Here is a 19,175-nt window from a genome sequence, read left to right on the forward strand (position 1 = left end):
TAGCTGTGTAACAAGTCTGGTATGGAAGGGAAGTTTTCCTTTATGAGTCCTGCCAGCCAAAGCCTTGCCATTGCCTATGATTGGGCCTGAAAAATCACATATAAGATTTGTTCCTGGAGCTGGACTCCTCAATTCCATCTCTTGGTCCTTGAGGGCCTGAGCAAGAAGCATGGGCTACCCATCATGGGCTTGAATGAGCCAAAACTGAGAGGCTGTGACCAGAGCTGGTTAATCTAAGATAACAAACAACAAGGGGCATAATCAAAATCACCCCAAGTAGGACAGTAAGGTGTCCTTATTGGAAGATTGGAAGAGTGAATGTAGCCATGATTCCCAACTATTACCAAGGAAAAGGTATGCCACATCCATTAGGATCTATTCTAGATAGCCAGAAGCCCTATGGACTTTGTAATTGACTCTTTTACTTTATTAGTTTCATTGATCCATATACATGAGATGTTAGCAAAAACACAATAGGGTAAGGATGAGTATAGGGGGGAAAATCTGCTATGTTAAGGGAAAAAACAAAAACAAAACAAAAACAGCCTTGATGGTGGATGTATGCTTTGTTTCAGATGTTCTGGTTACTCCCACCTGTCACAGGAATTTGTGGAATTTTAGAGACACATTTCACTACTGCTATGCCAGAGTTCAGTTTGCAGCAATGCTTTGAGTCAAGATAAATAAGGTTGTGGCACTTGAGGTACCAGAAAGATCCATAGACAAATATCCACTTGTATGTAATGGAACAACAATCAAATGTTTATATGTAGGATCAAGATGTTGTCATATACTCAATAGCCACTCAAATTCAGAGCAGTGGCCACTGCCTGGAACAGGTGTCTCTGTAAATTCAATGAGATGGAAGTAACATGGGGTACCCATAGGAGAAAAAGAAGAGAATTGAGACCCTCCCCCCTTCCACTCTTATATGTAGCACTCAGGCTGAAGGTACTCATATACTATCAGTTCAGAACTGGAGGGAATCCTCCACATCAACAGTAAAATGAACAGTCTATCCTGTTCATGATCAGGAATACCACATTCAATCCAAGCCTAAAGGTAGTCAACCCGAGTCTTCTGGCTAAGATCTTCTTAGGAAGAAAAGACAAATCTATTTTATATGCTGATATCCATCCCTTGGGGTTACCAAGAACACAGTAGCAGGGCCACCTTAAGGAACAATGTTTGAACTAGAGATCTCAAGTTGATAGCCATTCTTTTCAAGGTTTCTATAGGTAAAACTTCAATCTCTACACCTGAAGGGAAAATGGAAAAGGAGATTACTGTCTCTATCTCTCGCATTTTAATAGCCATCCTGATTGCCCATCTATTTGAATTTTTGTAAAGACGCTAAAGAGGATGGAAGACTTTTGCAGAGTCCCCCGTAAAGTCCAAGGTGTCAATAGCTGTAAAAATGGAGTGTACAATTGAAATAAGGGGACAGACAGCCTGGTCAAACATGCAGGACAAATGGGAAGTACTATTTTATATAGTTACTGCATTGCTCCAGACTACTCACCTGAAATTCATGGTCCAGGCTGGGGTTTTTTTGTTCCTTCCCATCAGCCCTTTATACCTTACTGCTATTTTCCATTAAAACACTTAACCTCCCCTGTGGCTTGTGAATGATACACAGCATCTTGAGTATATCATATGCCCTGTGATTAGGCCTGCTGGGGTATAAGTTTGGCTGCAAATTTCAGGGCTGGTATTAGATGCAATGTATTTAGGAAACCCAAATGAGAAATAAATATTATCTTATAGCGCCCCTATAGTGTGGCCTAAGTCAGTGGAATGTACAGGCAGGAATGACCAGACCAAACCTGGATAAAGTTTCACACTACATTCAAGATCCAGTAGAACCTTCTCCATATGGGGTGACAGACCCAACATTCTTCCTGAAAAGATCTTCCTGGCCCATTGGCTCAAAGAATCTGTCGCTGAGTAGAATTATTACTCTTGGCCAGAGTCTGGTAGGTGATTCAGCTTTTCCATGCTGTTCTGGCAGCTTCTGACAGAAGAGGCAGTCCATAGGCTCAGTTTGGGATGTTGTCTGAATTTCCATGCGATATCCTCCATGGATCCCAGCACATCTGTTTGTTCTGGGGAAAAAAATAATTCATTCTCTACGTTTAGATGACAAATATGGCCTGCCCATTGGTTATGTTCTCTTTTTTCTATGTAAGAAACTTTCTGGTGAGAATCTACATGGTTAACAAAAAGATACAATTGTATCTAAATCTCTGGTCCCCACAGAGAGGTGAGAAGTCCTGTTCTATATGCCAGTATGAGGCTTGTCACTGACCTTACCATACAACCAGACCATTAGCCATAGCCCATGATTCAGTGAAACTAACATGGCACATTTGCTGTGGTGGCCTGGATAGCCATCTGTACCCCATGAGGCTCTGGTCATTGTGCCACAGGTCCTTTCTCACAATCTTCAAGGGACAGATCTCTCAGGTTGGATGGTAACCACACCTCATTCCATCTCAGTAGAACTCAATTGGAAAGAGCCATCAGAGAAGCTCAGCAGATAGTGAGCAAATGACTCATAGCTGTGAAGTAGTTTTACTACCAGAAATCCCAATCATGTCATAGATCTTAACAGAGGACTCAATTTGTCTGATACAGGAAGCTCATGAGTCTCCTCTAGTGAAGTGGAAATAGTACATACAGAGCAGGGTGACACCTGGCCTGGCTAGAGTCTTGCGTCTTCATGAGTTGGTCTCAGGAGTGCCCACCTACCTCTTAGGCATAGCTGCAGAGAAGCCACTGTCTCCACTGGCCCAGTGGGAACTCAAGTATAGAGACCTCCTGGATCATGCATGGGCCTGGTCTCTGACAGCTCACTGGGAATACTTAGCCTCACTAAGTTTAATAAGATTACCTCCTTCATTTTGACAGCAGACTCAGTCTCAAAGTTTTCATGAGGCTATTAGATGAAGCCATTTGAAAGGGCTGTCCACACTTTTTCACTAAAGCCATAAGCCTGAATATCCACTGAATTGCCAGAAGTCTATCTTTGCCTGGCACTCGCCGAAGGCTAACCTAGAGCTCCATCCGATACACCTCAGTGTGTGAGGGGTCCATCACCAAAGGACCATGAGCAATAGCCAGGAGCTGCTTTCCTACTTTTTTAGAGCCCCTTTGTTGGATTCCTCTCTTTGTAAAAATTCCCTGGTTATTTAATCAAATACTAATCTAGGTATTGCTGTGAAGATACTTTGCAGATGGAATTGAGGTAACTAATTGAGTTCAATACAGAGTGATTATCTAGGATTATTCAAGCATAATGGCATGAGTGCCTAAATGTAGAAGAGGAAGCCAGAAGAGTCAGTCACAAAGATGTGGCAGAATAAGAAAGAAGAGACATGAGGCAGAAGGAGAGGCAGGAGACATTTGAAATGTAGGGATTCAGCCTGCTTTTGCTGTATTTAAAGATGGAGGAAGGGACATGCTCAGTAATGCAGGAAGCTGAGAATGACCTTCAGGCAACAGCCAAGAAGGCAATGGGGATCTCTGTCCCACAACCACATTGAACTGAATTCTACGAATGCGCTTCAAACAGATTCACTTTCAAAGACCGAAAGTGAAGGAGCCTTGCCAACATTTTAATTTTGGCTTTGTGAAATCTGAAATAGCACACCAACAGAGCCACACCTTGCCTGGACTACAGAATTGTGAGATCATAAAGTCATAAATGGGTGTTTTTTTAAGCCGCAACATTTGTGGTTATTTGTTACAGGAGTAAGAGGAAACAAATATACAAGTTTATCATTCTTTTTACTTTAAATAGACAGAAAAAAGATTATTTAATAGCTTTATCAAATGTAAAAATGTATATTTAGCTTTTGTTTTAGAAATAATGAATAGTTACTTCATATAGAAACTCTGGGATGCCAATGTATATAGCCTATGAGAAGTATGAACATCTAACTTTTCAGAGTAAAATACTTGTCTCTTTTTACTACATTTTATTTATAAAATATAATAATATTCCATGGACTTAGTTTGGCACCAACTTTCATATGTAATGCATTGTATGTAAACATATATGTTGTAATGTAGCTAATGGCTATTTTATTTGCTGAGAGATAAATTAATGGCATGCACTAAATTATTATTTGGCAAACTGGAGGAAAATTTATTATACATTTACATAACTACTAAAGGGATTATCCTCTTTCTTCCAACTGTTTTACATAAAGTATTCTCTTTCGTTAATTTCCATTTTACAGTTTTCTTGGGAAGAATTTTTATAGCTTGCTTTTGATTTTTACTTGATTTTTTGACAATGATTACGATTATGTCTGTTGTTTAAAATTTTTTTATAGATGTTAAATATTAGAGAATATACTATTCTGTAATTTTTAACATTGGTTTAAAGCAGCTAGTAAATTAGTCCACCCCAGAAGGGAAATAGTCTAAATCCTTTTATTAAGCAATAAATGCATGCACAATTATAATTAAAATTTTACATGCTTCTGTAGAGACCATTTAAACCTTAAGATTGCAAAATTGTAATGTATTCTTTGTTCCAGAATGTTAATGCTGTTCTTAACTGCAAACTAATCAATGTGGTTATGTAAGCAACCCATACTTACTCTTCCGTTTTGTTCTACACATACTTTTTACCCCAACTGTCAGGCTATTTTAGATTATGCATATAACAGTCTTCCCTGATGCATCATTTATGTTTACACGCATAAGAACAAAAGACTATATAAATACAGGTTGACAAAACAATCCTTTTTTGGTCCTGAAAAAAATTGTTTTCTGTTAAGATAAGGGATAAACTTTCTTTCAATTTTCTGTAAGCACAGAATGAGCACTACCTGATAAAATACACATTTTTATGCACCAAAGAAGATTCGTACAGCCAATTTTCTGCAAGATGTCCTTGCAAGGAAGACAGAAAGACTATCTTATGTTAAAATTCTGTTTTTCTAGAAAAGTTGTAGAGGATCATTATTTTAATGTTTTTATGAGGCATTGTAACTCCTTTAAGAAAAAGTTTATGTGATCAGGTGTTCTGGACATTTTGCTACAGTGAAAAGAAACAGCTTTGAATTCATAGGTATGCTGTTACCTCCAGATTTAATTGGCAATATTACCATTTCTCCCGTGGGCTGGCACAAATATGTGCCTCTTATAAAGATTGTGCAGAGATTTTCATGTTCCTCTTTTTTTTTTTTTCATCTGCTACCTTTCTCAGTGATTTCTATAAGACACCCAAAAGAAACTTGACAAATACTAATGGAAAGCAATTTATGAAGGGAGGGGGGAAAGATAGGTTTGGGCTCTACCAAGGAGTATATGTACCTAATATTAAGTTACCAAAATCAATACTACTACTCTAATAATTTATGCATACATAATTACAGTGTTTCACAATTTGCAAAGTAATTAATATGTTTTGGAACAATTAGTTACTTTTCCATTACACCAAAAAAAAAAAAAAAAAAAAAAAAAAAGGAAGTAGAACTGTTTAGCTGCCTGGGCTATTTCTGGTAGTGATGTTTATAAGTGATTTGTATATGCTCCCTTCTCCCTTTTCCTACATATTAATAGACAATATATCACATATTTAAGTTTGAATAATTATCTCCAGTATCAAAAGCAAACCAAATTATTACAAGGGTTAAAGAATCCCATGAAGATACTTGCATTTCATTTGTATAACATTGTAAAGTTTAGGAATTATTTCCTTCTAAGATCAATGTGCTAGAAAGCAAATTAGAAAAGGTTTATAGGCTAGGTGTTTTTACAGAGCCCATTTTCGAGGTGAGAAGATGGTATCTTAGAATAATTAAGTGACTTTTCCTGAGAAATCTTGACTAGAGAGTATTAGAAAAGGATGTTCTCCAATCCTTCCTGTTGAATAATTATTGCTTTTTCCACTATAATTTCCAAGTTATCTTAACTCTTCAGCAATATTTTTTTCAGAAAAGACTTCCAGTCATAGACTCATATATTTTTTAAGGAATTTAAAATAATGAAACTATCTTTTGTCTGATACAATAATCTTGAAAGATGACCATCAGAAATCATTTCTGATAATGGATACAATTTTAGAATTATTATAAAAGGCTTCTATTTAACATTGATACTCTAATATTTGGGGGGGTAGTTACAACCAGTTAAGTAACCACGCTTAATAAAGGGAAAATAATTAATAATGAAAATGCAACCATTCCCTGTAGTTTTGCAGATTTGGATCTTGATAGTTTATCTGTAGCTAAAGAAAACTCAGAAGAGGATCCATATACAGGTGTGGCCATTAATGCGTACTGCTATTATTAAGGAAGGGTTTGATATATAATTTTTTAAATAGAATTTATTGTCAAATTGGTTTCCATACAACACCCAGTGCTCATCCCAACAAATGCCTTCCTCAATGCCCATCACACATAGTCATTTCCAAAGCACTGACAAAATTGGTAAGAAAAACACTGTCGATTATATACATTGACAACTCTTTGAATATTTCTTTTTCTTGTTTTATTTGAATAACAAAAATTATATATCTACCTATACTATACATATACATATATATGATTGAAATTAGATTTTTATGCAATGATTGTTTAATATTTATGTTGCCTTTATTTGGAAAATGTCTTTGGGAAAGTTTAAAAAAGTTATATGTAAATGAACAACGCAGAGTCTGTAAGAATATATTTTTAAATTTTTTAATGTTTATTTATTTTGAGAGAGAGACAGAGTGTGAGTGGGGGAGGAGCAGAGAGAGAGGGAGACACAGAATCCAAAGCAGGCTCCAGGCTCTGAGCTGTCAGCACAGAGCCAGATGCAGGGTCCGAACCCACTAGTCATAAGATCATGAGCTGAACCAAAGTCAGACGCTCAACCAACTGAGCCACCCAGGCACCCCCTGTAAGAATATTTTTTATTTTCGTTTTCTTTTTTCTCATTTCTGAAGGAATAAAGAAAAGAATGCAAGTCTGCTCTAGCATAGCTTCTTGGTTTTGAAGATTAGGATCCCTTAGAAAGATTAAACAGTGATAGTTCTCTAGCCTTTAAAAGTCATAAGAGAGAAAAATATAATCCTCACTATTTGAAATGCTGATCAATAGACTAAAAAATAGATTTGCCTGGGAATTAATGTAAGAATATTATAAGAAGGCAGTTTTTACTTCAAAATGAGGGCAATTTTCCGGGGTGCCTGGATGACTCAGTTGGTTAAGCATCCGACTTCAGCTTAGGTCATGATCTCGTGGTTCATGGGTTTGAGCCCCATGTAGGGGTCTGTGCTGACTGCTCAGAGCCTGGAGCCTGCCTTGGATTCTGTGTCTTCCTCTGTCTCTTCCCCTCCCCAACTTATGCTCTCTTTCCCTCTCTCCTTCTCTCTCTCTGTCTCTCAAAAACAAATTAACATTAACAAAAAAAAAAAAATATTTAAATGAGGGCAATTTTCTGCCAGAGCTATTCAGCAATGATATGGGCTTTCTTATAGGGTAATGTGTTTCCAATCATTGAAAATCCTCATTCGGTGGACAGTGCACAGAAAAGTACATAGACTATACATTAAACTAAGTAGCTTCAAAGATTGTTTCCAATTTGAGATTATCTGAGGTCATAGAAATTCCTGATGCTGGGGGCACCTGGGTGGCTCAATGGGTTAAGTGTCCGACTTCAGCTCAGGTCATGATCTCACTCATGGTGTTGAGCCCTATGTCAGGCTTTGTGCTGACAGCTTGGAGCCTAGAGCCTACTTCAGATTCTGTGTCTCCCTCTCTCTCTGCCCCTCTTCTGCTTATAGTCTGTCTTTCTCAAAAATAAACATTATTTTAAAAAAAAAGTAATTCTCCATGCTAGATAATGATATGAGAATTAGATCACATGACAGCAACATGTCTTTGGTGCTCTGTGAATCTGTGATTCCATGAGAAACATTTCCTTGTCTTGGGAATTGCTATTCCAGAGAGGAAAGGTGTGTATATTTCCTAACTCACACTCCTCCTTGACCTCATTTACTTCGCTTGTATTCTTATAACTTTGACTCCATTAAATTCTCCATTTTTTCTCTCTTGTCATAAAATATCTTATAATATCATATTTTCCTTCTCATTAAAAAGTACGTTCTATAGGAGCCAGAACTTTTATTTTTTAGTCTCAGTATTCTTTAGCATTGTGAATATACTAGGCAGAGAAAAAAAAAAAACACTCGATAAAATTTTGTTGACTACATAATCAGTAAAGAAAATAGGGAAGATACAGAAATGTGAATGTAGACAATACAGCTAACAATAGGAGGCTAAAGTGAAGGGTAGGCACAGATATGGAATGGTAATGGCTGATGCGTATATAACACTTACTAAGTATCAGCTACTTCTCTAAGAGAAGTAAACATAATTTAATCCTGACTCTTAATCCTCACAACAATGCTATACAGTGGATACCATTTTTATCCCATTTACGCACAATGAATCCAACTTTTTAATCACACAACGAGTGGATAGCAAGGGTTGGGATCTAAATCCTGACCATCTCTCCAAGTCAGTAGTAATATGTGACTCTCCATAATCACCATGCCACATCATGGAACTCAGATATATGAAAAAGAGGTGGAAACAAAGTTCAGGTGAGCATTTAAGAATCAAGGTGCACATGTGTTGCATAGTTCAAAGTAAGACAGGAAATCTAAACTAGATGAACAAAGAAGAAGCAGAAGGAGAACTTAGTCAAAGGATAGATAGCCCAGATAATATAATAGGACAAGAGACTGAGTACCTAATCCTATTGTGACTAACGAAATGACTGTGTATGAGCCCCTCCAGCATCAACATTCTCACCTGTAAAATAACAAGGTGTTATTTATCTCTTAATGAGTCTCTATTCCCTTTGAACTCTAACGTAGTATTCAAATAGTTCAGAGAGCAACTTTGACACTGGGATTAAAAATTAAAAATTCAGGCAAGGAATGTAATCAAAAGCCAATGTTTTAACTTGAAAGGGTTAGTCTTGACACCAGTATATCAGTGTATTAACTTCAAGGTAGCTGATGTAAGAAGCCCTTGATAATTGGAAGAGATATGTCTCCCCGCCCTGCACTTCTAGAAGGTTTAAATTCTAGAGGCAGTAGAAAGGGAAAGAGGGAGAGGGAGAGGGAGAGGGAGAGGGAGAGGGAGAGAGAACAAGAGAGAGAGATCTGGATCCTAATAGTAGAACACTTTTTCCTGACCCTGACAATCTTTTAGGTAATTGGAAACCTGATATTTCTTAAAGGCATCAATCTATAAAATAAAGAGCCTAGAAATTATAATTTAAAAGATTGGGAATAGTTTCTTAGGTTTATGTAAGGGTTTTTAATGTAACTATTTTTTTTTTACTTTCTCTTATGATATTTATTATTTTCCTGCAGCTGCCTTAACAAAGTATTGAAAGCTGAGTAGCTTAAAACAACAGAAATTTATTCTCTTATAGCTCTCGAGGCTAAAAGTCTGAAATAAAGATGTCAGCAGATCCATACTCTCCTTGAAAGTTCAAGAGAAGAATTCACCCTTGACTTTTCCAAATTCTGGTGGTTCCTAGCAATCCTTGGGATTCCTTGGCTAGTGACAGCATGACTTTTATCTCCACCCTCACATGGCCTTCTTCCCTCTGGATCACCTCTGTCTTTACGTGGTGTTCTCACTGTATGTCTGTTTCTGTCTTTTAGGATACCAGTAATTGGATTAGGGACCACTCTAATCCAGTATGGCCTTATTTTAACTTTAGCTACTTACATCTGCAATGACCCTATTTCCAAACCTCACATGAGCTTTCAAGTGGATATGAAGTTTGAGGAGACCCTACTCAATCTGGTGGTGCATCATGTAACTTCTGCTTCAATTCAGAATTTAGACCAAACATTTGCAATTTCATATCTATATAATAAGCCTCAGCCAGAGGATGTAGCCAATTCTCAGGCTCACCTTTCAGTTTTTCATTTATTTGATAGTTTGAGTCTCCTAATAATTCATCTTTTTAACCAATAACATTTTAGATGGACAATGAATTCTATAGCCTCTGGTGATTTGGAACCAAGCCAGAGATTCTGTGGTGGTCTGGCAAAGGATTAACCTTTCCAATATAATGCTTAAAAAAGCAATTAGGAGGTTCTTCTAAGTGGGGTGCCTGGGTGGCTCAGTCAGTTTAGCATCCAACTCTTGATTTTGGCTCAGGTCATGATCCCAGGGTTGTGTGATCTAGCCCCCGTCAGCCCGCTGAGCCCTGGGCTTGGAGCCTACTTGAGATTCTCTCTCTCCTTCTGCCCCTCTCTCTGGCTAGTGCGTGCGCTCTCTCTCTTTCTAAAAATTTTTAAAAATTAAAACAAATAATACTCATAAAGAAAAGAAAGTTATTCTAATTGCCCTCTGATCACAAAGTGCAAGATGGTAAAACATAAGTTTTAACTCAGTAGACGTGCATAACAGTGGTTTCTATGAGTTAACCATAATAGTGTACCATGCATATAGTGTACTACTACATTGGGAGTAGCTGCTGATGAAGTAAACAATGTTAAAGTTTATGTTAAAGTTATTTGAACATTAATAAAATATTTTACTACAATTTAATACTCATAATTTTAACTACATCAATAACTTAAATATGATAATTGAATAGATTTACTTGTATTATTTTGACCTAATATTACCATTAATTGTTAACTGACTTTCAAAATTATGTCAAAAAGTTAATTTCTACTGGAACTTCAAATCAATTACTAATTATTGATATAAAACCAATAATAAGCTAAGGGAAGACAATAATATAATTAAGGGAGAGAAGAAAATTAATATTAGAAAATATTTGTGTCACATTCATGAAATAATTAAAAATGGTGAGGAAATTCTGTTCAAAATAAAAAAATTATAATTTTTATAGTTAGCCAAATTATTTAAATATTATGAAGTAGAAAAAGTAGATACTAAAATTAAGTCTTGCTCTAATTAATTAAGATTATTTGTGTCTTATGTAGTGGCAACTTAAGTTTGGTGCTAAAATCTTCTTTATAATAAATGTTTCAATCTATGTGTAAAAGTTGTGTGTATATATTACTATTTAATGGAGAGACTGTCAAATCTTGAAAATAAGTGTATTCCATTATATGGTCTAAAGTAAACTTTCAATATTATTTCTCTCTCATTCTCAATGAAATTGACATTCCAAATATGGCAATTTATACCATATTACCTGCTATTATGTCTTTGTTTATATGCTTTCCTCTAGTTGTAATACTATATCTTTCCATTTCCCATTTTCTAGTTTACATTCCTAGCTATAGTCTAGGCCCATTTGAGAAACCTGCTTGACAAGTCATTTTCTAAGCACTGCATGTTTTATAGGTGTCTCATGTGTGGTATGCTTTTTGATGCACATCCATTTTGTTCTCCTTACTACAGTTATCCGGGACCATATGTTATGTGTTCAGTAAATCCATATAGAATGAATTATTGAATAAGTTTAAAGTAAAGTTATTGCACAAAAGGTAAATAGGCCAAAGAATTTTGATGCCTTTCATTACTTGATCTTCTCTGACAAGGAGTTAGCTAAGGTGCACAAGCAATGTATGGAAACTAGTGTGAATTTATATTCTTTTCTTCTTCAGTGAATAGAACATAATGAAATCAAAACAATTACCAGAAGCTAGAATAAGCAAAAACAAAAACAAAAACAAAAAAACAAAAAACAAAATACCAGGAAACTATTAGGCAGTGTATCATGAAAAGGGGACTTGATGGAGAAAACAAAAAAGAGCAAAGAGAACTTCAGAACTCTAAAATATGTAAAGGAAAAATAATAAACAACATACTATACAGTGTGACAGATCCAATAATATCTGCTACTAGCTCTTAATGTCCAGTTTATTTATTGCAGTTTTTTCAAACCTGGCTTGTTCCCAAAAATGTAGTATGCCTTGCAAAGACATAAAATTATAAAAATATACTCTAAATCAGATTTAGGAATAAAAGAAAAAAATTCTGCTGTAGTGATGTTAAATGACACCTATTGGAGCATCTGAAAAAGAAATCAAACTATAAAAGGCTATAGCCTTCCTATGAGATAGATTTCAATGTAACTCTAAGTATTCTAAAGGCAAAATAAAAAGAGAAATCTGATCAATTTCATAATTTACAACATCCATAGTAAAAGCAAACCAATTTACTCAGGAGAAGTGCAATTATTCCTGCTACTAAAACCTGTAGGAAATTTCTCCCAAGGGTCATCATAAAGAGACACTGTAAAATATAACAAAATATGCCTTAAACAATGTCTTTGATAGACACCACTAAGAGTTTCATAGAACTGCTTTTTTATGGCAGCCTTTACTGTATACTGCTGGTTTAGCTATACAATTCTGTGTGTAGTTTAATAGAGGCATAGATTTTTCAGTAACTCGAAAAATAGATGGACAAAAACATCTTTCAAAGATTTCAAAGACATCTTGATCTCACTTTTTATCAAGTTCTTTAGAGAAACTTGGTGGCAGTATTTCTCAGAACACTCTATTGGTTACTTCAGTAAATAGTTATTGGACATCAATAATTTACATAGTACTACATTAAGCACAGAGGAAACACCGGGGACAAAAATTTGCAGGAAATCAGCTATTCTGTGATATCAATTAAATGTATATAAATATGAAAAATGACCTGAATGAAAGTAAAAGTTGACATGCTTTTGTGACAGCTGAAGGCATTTCAAGCCTTGGATTCAGTTCCAAGGATATACTCTTAATATAGGTTAGGTCTGACTTAGAAAATGTGTTTGGATTTGCTCTGACATACACGGTAATGGGCACTTGCTGAATCTCCTACTCAGCTTTAGGATAATCATAATGCCTTTTGGGGAAGAGATCTAGTCCCATCTCTTTTATATTTTTTTCTATAATAGGCATGTATTGAGATTTCTACCAAAACTGTGATTTGAGAATCCTTACTTATATCTTTGTTGGAGTTGAGATACGGAGGAAGGTGGAACAGAAGAGGCAACCAGTCAGATCTGTCTTCCCTAACCATACATCAGCCCCTGAAGCCTGTCTGCTAAAATATAAAGTTTTTGACAAGTCGTTTTAAAAATGTGTTTGAAAAAACTGCGCTCTTCTGTACTAATTCCAAGATTTTATTCTTCTCTACAAAGATCATCAACACAGCAATTCAATAAATATATACTATTCACCTGCTATGTTCCAGGATCTAGATATACAAGGTTAATTGTCAAGGTGTTTGTCTCAAGGAGCTTCCAGTTTGTGATGAGACCCCCTAAGTACACTGAAAATTAGGCCACAGTTTGGTAACTGCTGTCTCAGATATAAATACCACGCACTGCAGAGGCATGATGGATGGGGCAACCAGATCAAATGCAAGCAGACAGAGGGCTCGAGAAGCCCATATATAGCAAGTAGATTTGGAATTGAGTCTTGAAAATGACAGAAATTAGGAAAACAACATGGATGAAAAGTCATTTTAAAGCGATAGAGGGAGAGAGAGAGGACATGTCAATCAGGATGTAAATTGAAAGAAGAGTAAGTAATTTTTGTGACTGGAACACAAATAAGGTGAAGCCGTGTAGGCTTAGAACAGAAGGAGGTCAGACCAGAAAAAACTAGTGTGGTTAACCAAGAGATTTGAACCAAAAAACAAAAGTAGACCGAAGCAAACCAAGCAAAACTTCAGAGTAATGGCATACATTTTATGTTTTAGACAGATTCTATCATTATTACAGGGGCTGCAGTAAAGAAGCTAAGAATAGAGTCAGGCAGAGTAATTAGAAGGTTATGGCAGCAATCTGGAAGAAAATAAATGGGGATCTAAATTAAGCCAGAGAAATTGTGATGAGAGGAGGGAGGCATGAGAGATAATAAAAGGGTGGAACATACGTGCTTTTGTGACTTCTCTGGCCTATTTGTGCTATATTTGTTTTTTTGTTTTTTGGGAGTCTTTTTGTTTGTTTTGGGTTTTTTTTTTTTTTTTTGCTTCTAAATAAACAATGATGCATCTTATAGTGTCATTTACTCTCTATGTAGTTTCATTCTCACTTTCTGATTCATGTATAGGTAGTCAAGCTTTAAAAAATCTGAAATGCTATTCTCTTCGTATTCACCAAATCTTACATAGCAGGTCCACTTGAAACTTGAACATTTAATCACTTAGTACATTCTGCCTGCATAACAAAGCTCAACATTATAATCCTCCAGTTATTACAAGATCTGTGCTGTCTCTGATACATTTACACTTCAATTACAATTACAATGCTTTCATTTTAACAGCTTCTAGTTTCTGAAGGATTAAGTCTCAAGGATTATGTTATAATGAGAACAAAGGTTATTGACGACTTTTCTCATTTCTTTCTGAGATGCTTTGCTAGCTAAATCAAAGTGAAGCCAAATTTATGCCAAGATGTTTTCTCCCTGCAGGAAAACATAATGGAAGTTATGAGAAATCAAGAGTTTTTACTGCTTCCAGCTGAGGAGCTCCATAAACTCCTGGCCAGCGATGATGTAAATGTCCCTGATGAAGAAACCATCTTCCATGCATTAATGATGTGGGTCAAGTATGACATGCAGAGGAGATGCAACGACTTGAGTATGCTTCTTGCCTTTATAAGACTGCCACTGCTTCCGCCACAGGTAATTGCATGTGATGCTGATTAATGGCTACTATGTGTTGAAAAATCCTACGTTAAAAGTAACATCAAAATATAAATAAAAGGATAATAACAACTTAAAATAGAAAATAATACCCATAAAGCATTTGGTAACATAGTCATGTTCAATTAATATGTATATAGTAAATGCGTGTGCGCGCGCGCACACACACACACACACACACACTTGAAGGCAGAAAGTCCAACCATTTCCCAAACTAAGTTTTATGCCCCTCCATTACCATTTTCTTACAACTTTTCAATTATTAAAGAAAAAGGAGCATCACACCCCGTTCATTATTATTCCTCACAATTTTGTTTTTACTTTTAATCAAATACTCTTTTCAGGAAAATTTGGTGATGGAAAATGATGATGATAGGTCTGAATTCCATCTCTGCCACATATTGACTCATGTTCATATAACTATGAGAATGTCACTTAATGTCTCTGATATTCAATTCCTTTATATATAGAATAAAATTGTGCTATCACACAAAAATTTTGAGAGGATCAAATTAGATAAATAGTATCTAGAAGATGTTTAAAACTTTGCAATTAATTCCCTGGTTCCCTATTTTGACAATCTAGCCATCTGCCTATCTTCTATATAATTTATTTATCTAGCCTAAGGTGTAATAATATGATCATTTTCTGATGAAAATACATCCTTGAAGTATATTTTAAGGCTCAATGCATGAGATATCAAACCTCTATAGATGGATAAGACATATACTGACGGGGTACATACTTATGAAACAACAGCCTTTGGCAGTTGGGATTGTGAAATCTTTAATAATTGGAGCTAAGGAGAATCCATACACCAAGTGAACCAACCACCTCCTTTGATTGATGAGTTATGTAAGACACAGGTGAATTGCTAAGAACAAGTTTATTCAGTTCGTAAGAAGAAGAGTATTTTTCTCTGATTTGGAGTCTTGTGCTTTAAACTAATTTGTAATGTTGCAAAATTATCTATGTGCAGCAATGTTAACATGGGGTTTCTGTCTTCTCAGGCTATCCAAAATAAGCTTGAAGGTAGCTCTTACCTCCGCAATGTTAGATAAAATTGTGTTGTGTATACATTTTTTTTTCTGGTAGCTGTGGGGGGCCTGTAACATTCACCTGATCCTTCTTTTGGATCCATACAACCCTCAACACTTTCACTAATACATATATTACTAAGAATGTAATACAGGGAATTAGGGCACTGGGAAAGAATGACAGGCCAAATATAACATGCTAATACGTGAAGTGAGAGGTATGGTCGTATATTAAGTTTGGAAAGTTAAAAAAAAAAACACTGTGTCAAAATTGGGATAACAAATCAAACTTAATACAGTAATAATTGTTTTTCATCTGGCTGCTGAAATGAATAAAGTAATAAAAACAGAGAAAAAGAATTTATGGAAATCCTGCCTAAGCAAATTATATAAGATTATCCTAATACCAGGATTTTAAAAGGGAGACAAATGCATTTAGGTAACTAAACAAAGAATAAACTATGAAGCCAAGCACTGGATTTGTCTGCATCTTCCATCCTAGGTTCTGACGCAAGATATTCTTTGAAGCTTGGGGATCTTCTCTCAGGATAGAAATGGCCAATGATCACTATTAGCCAAAAATATCATACTCATCTGTCATCAAAAATGGGAGACGCTTTTACCTATACATGCCTATACTATTCCATCAGAATAGACATGTAATTCTTATTGGTTCAGCTGATTCATCTTAATAAGTTAAACTGTTTATTAACATTAGAAATTAAGATATATATTTTTGGTGTAACTCAATAGTAAAAGACTTTTAAGTATACTCTTATTACAGTGTCTAATAGGTATAAATATAGCATATATCTATTCTCTATTCCTCATTTCTCAAACTAGGGCCATTCCAAACTAACTTTATATATAATTTCAAGATAGATGTGCAAGAAGAAAGAGTAAAACACATTTTCTTTTCATAAAATGTTTCTGGATATAGGAGGAGCTATCACTTCTTAACTAACAGAATTACATGTCATGATAAGCACTTTCCATATATTTCTAACCTTCAATACACAACTGCAAGGTAGATGTTATTAATTATATTGTACAGAGGGAAAACAGGTTGAAAGAGGTTAAGTGACCTTGTCAAAGGCCATAGAGCTAGTGAGAAATCCAGACTTCTTGCAAACCTGAGCTGTGATGTAGTTCTACTGAGTGTACGTTGCTTCTTTGTTTGCTTTCAAAAATGGAATACCATAAAAAATCGCCTGAATACAGCAGTTTTGAATATTCCTACAAAAAGACTGGTGAAGGAAGAAGAGCAGGGGAATAGGAAATAACATGCTTTTATTTCTTTCTTTAGTTACCAAAAATAATACAGTTCATCTCATTTAATTTCTTCATTATCCCGTGTAGTAAATATTATTATTACCATTTGACAAATGAAGAAATTGAGAACGGGAATGATAGCTGTCTTCCTATGGAGTTGTAGATTGTGCTCTGGATGTATCTGATTATTCCACTGAGGAGAAATGAGTGTAGTATTTTTCTGTTGGCTTCATATTTAACTCAATCTCCGACAGAGGTTAAAAAAAAAGAGTTTAATCAAATCTAGGATTTTCTAGCCTTTTACATGAACTTTCAAAGAAACTAAGCATCTTAGGGTCTTTAAGAAAAGCCATTATGATGATCAGGAAACATTTTTTCTTGATCCTGGAGCCATTAAATATATGTTTACACCTATTATGTATTGCTTATACGCCAACACTCTCCTCTCTTCCCTCTTCCCTCTCTCTCAATATATATGTTTATTATATATATATATATATATATGTGTGTGTGTGTGTGTGTGTGTATATATATGTAGGTTTATTATATACATAATTTACATATGTATTAAAGATTAAATATATGTGCTTATTATATACATAAATCTTTATTTAATCTTTAATAGTTATATAAAATACAATATTACATTTTAAAGTACTAGCAATATTTAAAAGAAGGAAAATCTCCATTTTTCTAGTGAGGTAAGAATTTATTTTCAAAGGGAAAGAGTAAATGGGCTAATTTTTTAAGGAGACCTGAGAGAAGAATTTGTACCATAATTCCTATGATGTAAATGACAGGTTTCAGGTAAGTGAGAGAACGATGCTCGGAAGACCTGTTGGGAGCTACATATAATATTGTGAAGCAAAACACAAGTACTGACCAAGGCAAGAGTAGAACACCAAGATTTAGAGATGTCTAAACAAAAAGAAATAAATATAGAAAAAAATATATGCTTCTGGGATAAAGCTAAACTAAATAACTGGGAGTATTTTTACAGCCTTGACTTTCTAGTTTCTATTTAGTAAGTGCATGGAAAAATTTCTAGAGCTTAAACAAAAAGTAAAAATAAAGACATTGAGACTTCATCAACAAAGAAAACATGTTAAAAGATTGACCGCTGTCAAAGAATAAATCTAGATTATTACTACACTAATAGTCTTCTCTTATGCTTGTGAGCCAATTGACCAACCTGCCTTAGGTGGATTTCAATTTAATTATTTATCACAATCTGCATTCTCTTAGATATTTTTTCCATCATGTGTATCTGTGTTTAGTTACTTCTTAAGTTCATAAGAGAAAATATGTTCTGATATTCTCTTTTATTTATAAATTAATGTATGTTATTATAAAGTATAAATTATGTTAATTTGGTGTACAAATATATAATAAAGATATAAATTTTGGTAGACAGTATGGATTTTAGTTAAGCACAGTGGTAGACACCATGAGCTTCAGGAGAGAATAAAAGAAGAGACATAAAAAGACTCAGAAGTGAAATGTCTATTTTATCTTGTATTGAAATATAATAGTTATTGCTGAAATAAATTCAGTTGGCTTTGCTATAGAAAGGAACTGAGGAAAAGGCAAAATGAAAGAAATACATAATTGAGTTATAGTCTAATAGTGAGTGACTTCCATTATCTTTTAACATTATATTTTAAATAAGGGAGAAGTAGAATTTTCCATAAGAGTTTCTATATTTTTCTGGACTGCCCAGAGGTTTAAAAATTTCAACAGAATTGGAAAAAGTATGGAAATTTCACTTTAGAGAGTGAATGTGTATGTGTGTGTTGTGCGTGTATGCATCGATTTACTTTTTTTCTATATTTTCTTTTATAAAGATGCAACAAAAGAATATGTTCCTATGCAGTAACATGTTTTAACACTATGAAACTATTGTTTCCACTCGTTTTAACTGATTTCATAAGATATAAACTTGTAATACGTACATAAATATTTGTTTCTTATATACCTGTTTTAAAAGTACAAAAACTATCCAATTTTTGGTGTGTTCCTTTCTAATGATTGGTTTGGAAATTTAAATCATGTTATTCCAAAAATGAAAGGATTGCAATTCTATATATACTCAAGTCAAAATATCTTCCAAAAAACTCAGTTTTTTCACAGTCAGAGATTATTTAGAAGGTTAGACATATACAAATAAACTATGTTTCCTATTTGGAATTGGTATTGTTTCTCTTTTG

The 19,175-nt window shown here is 34.8% G+C and overlaps 1 protein-coding gene across 2 annotated transcripts in view; it reads left to right on the forward strand.

Moving 5' to 3' along the window:
- Positions 1 to 19,175, forward strand: part of KLHL1 (kelch like family member 1) — a 358,028-nt gene that overhangs the window by 196,463 nt on the left and 142,390 nt on the right. For both annotated transcript variants that reach the window (XM_025924317.2, XM_086710730.1), the window contains exon 5: positions 14,426 to 14,638. In XM_025924317.2, the coding sequence (XP_025780102.1) occupies positions 14,426 to 14,638 (213 nt within the window). The remainder of the gene's footprint in view (positions 1 to 14,425; positions 14,639 to 19,175) is intronic.

Source organism: Puma concolor, chromosome A1 (genome assembly GCF_028749965.1).
Source record: "Puma concolor isolate L17-30 chromosome A1, mPumCon1.1.hap2, whole genome shotgun sequence".
Taxonomy (NCBI): domain Eukaryota; kingdom Metazoa; phylum Chordata; class Mammalia; order Carnivora; family Felidae; genus Puma; species Puma concolor.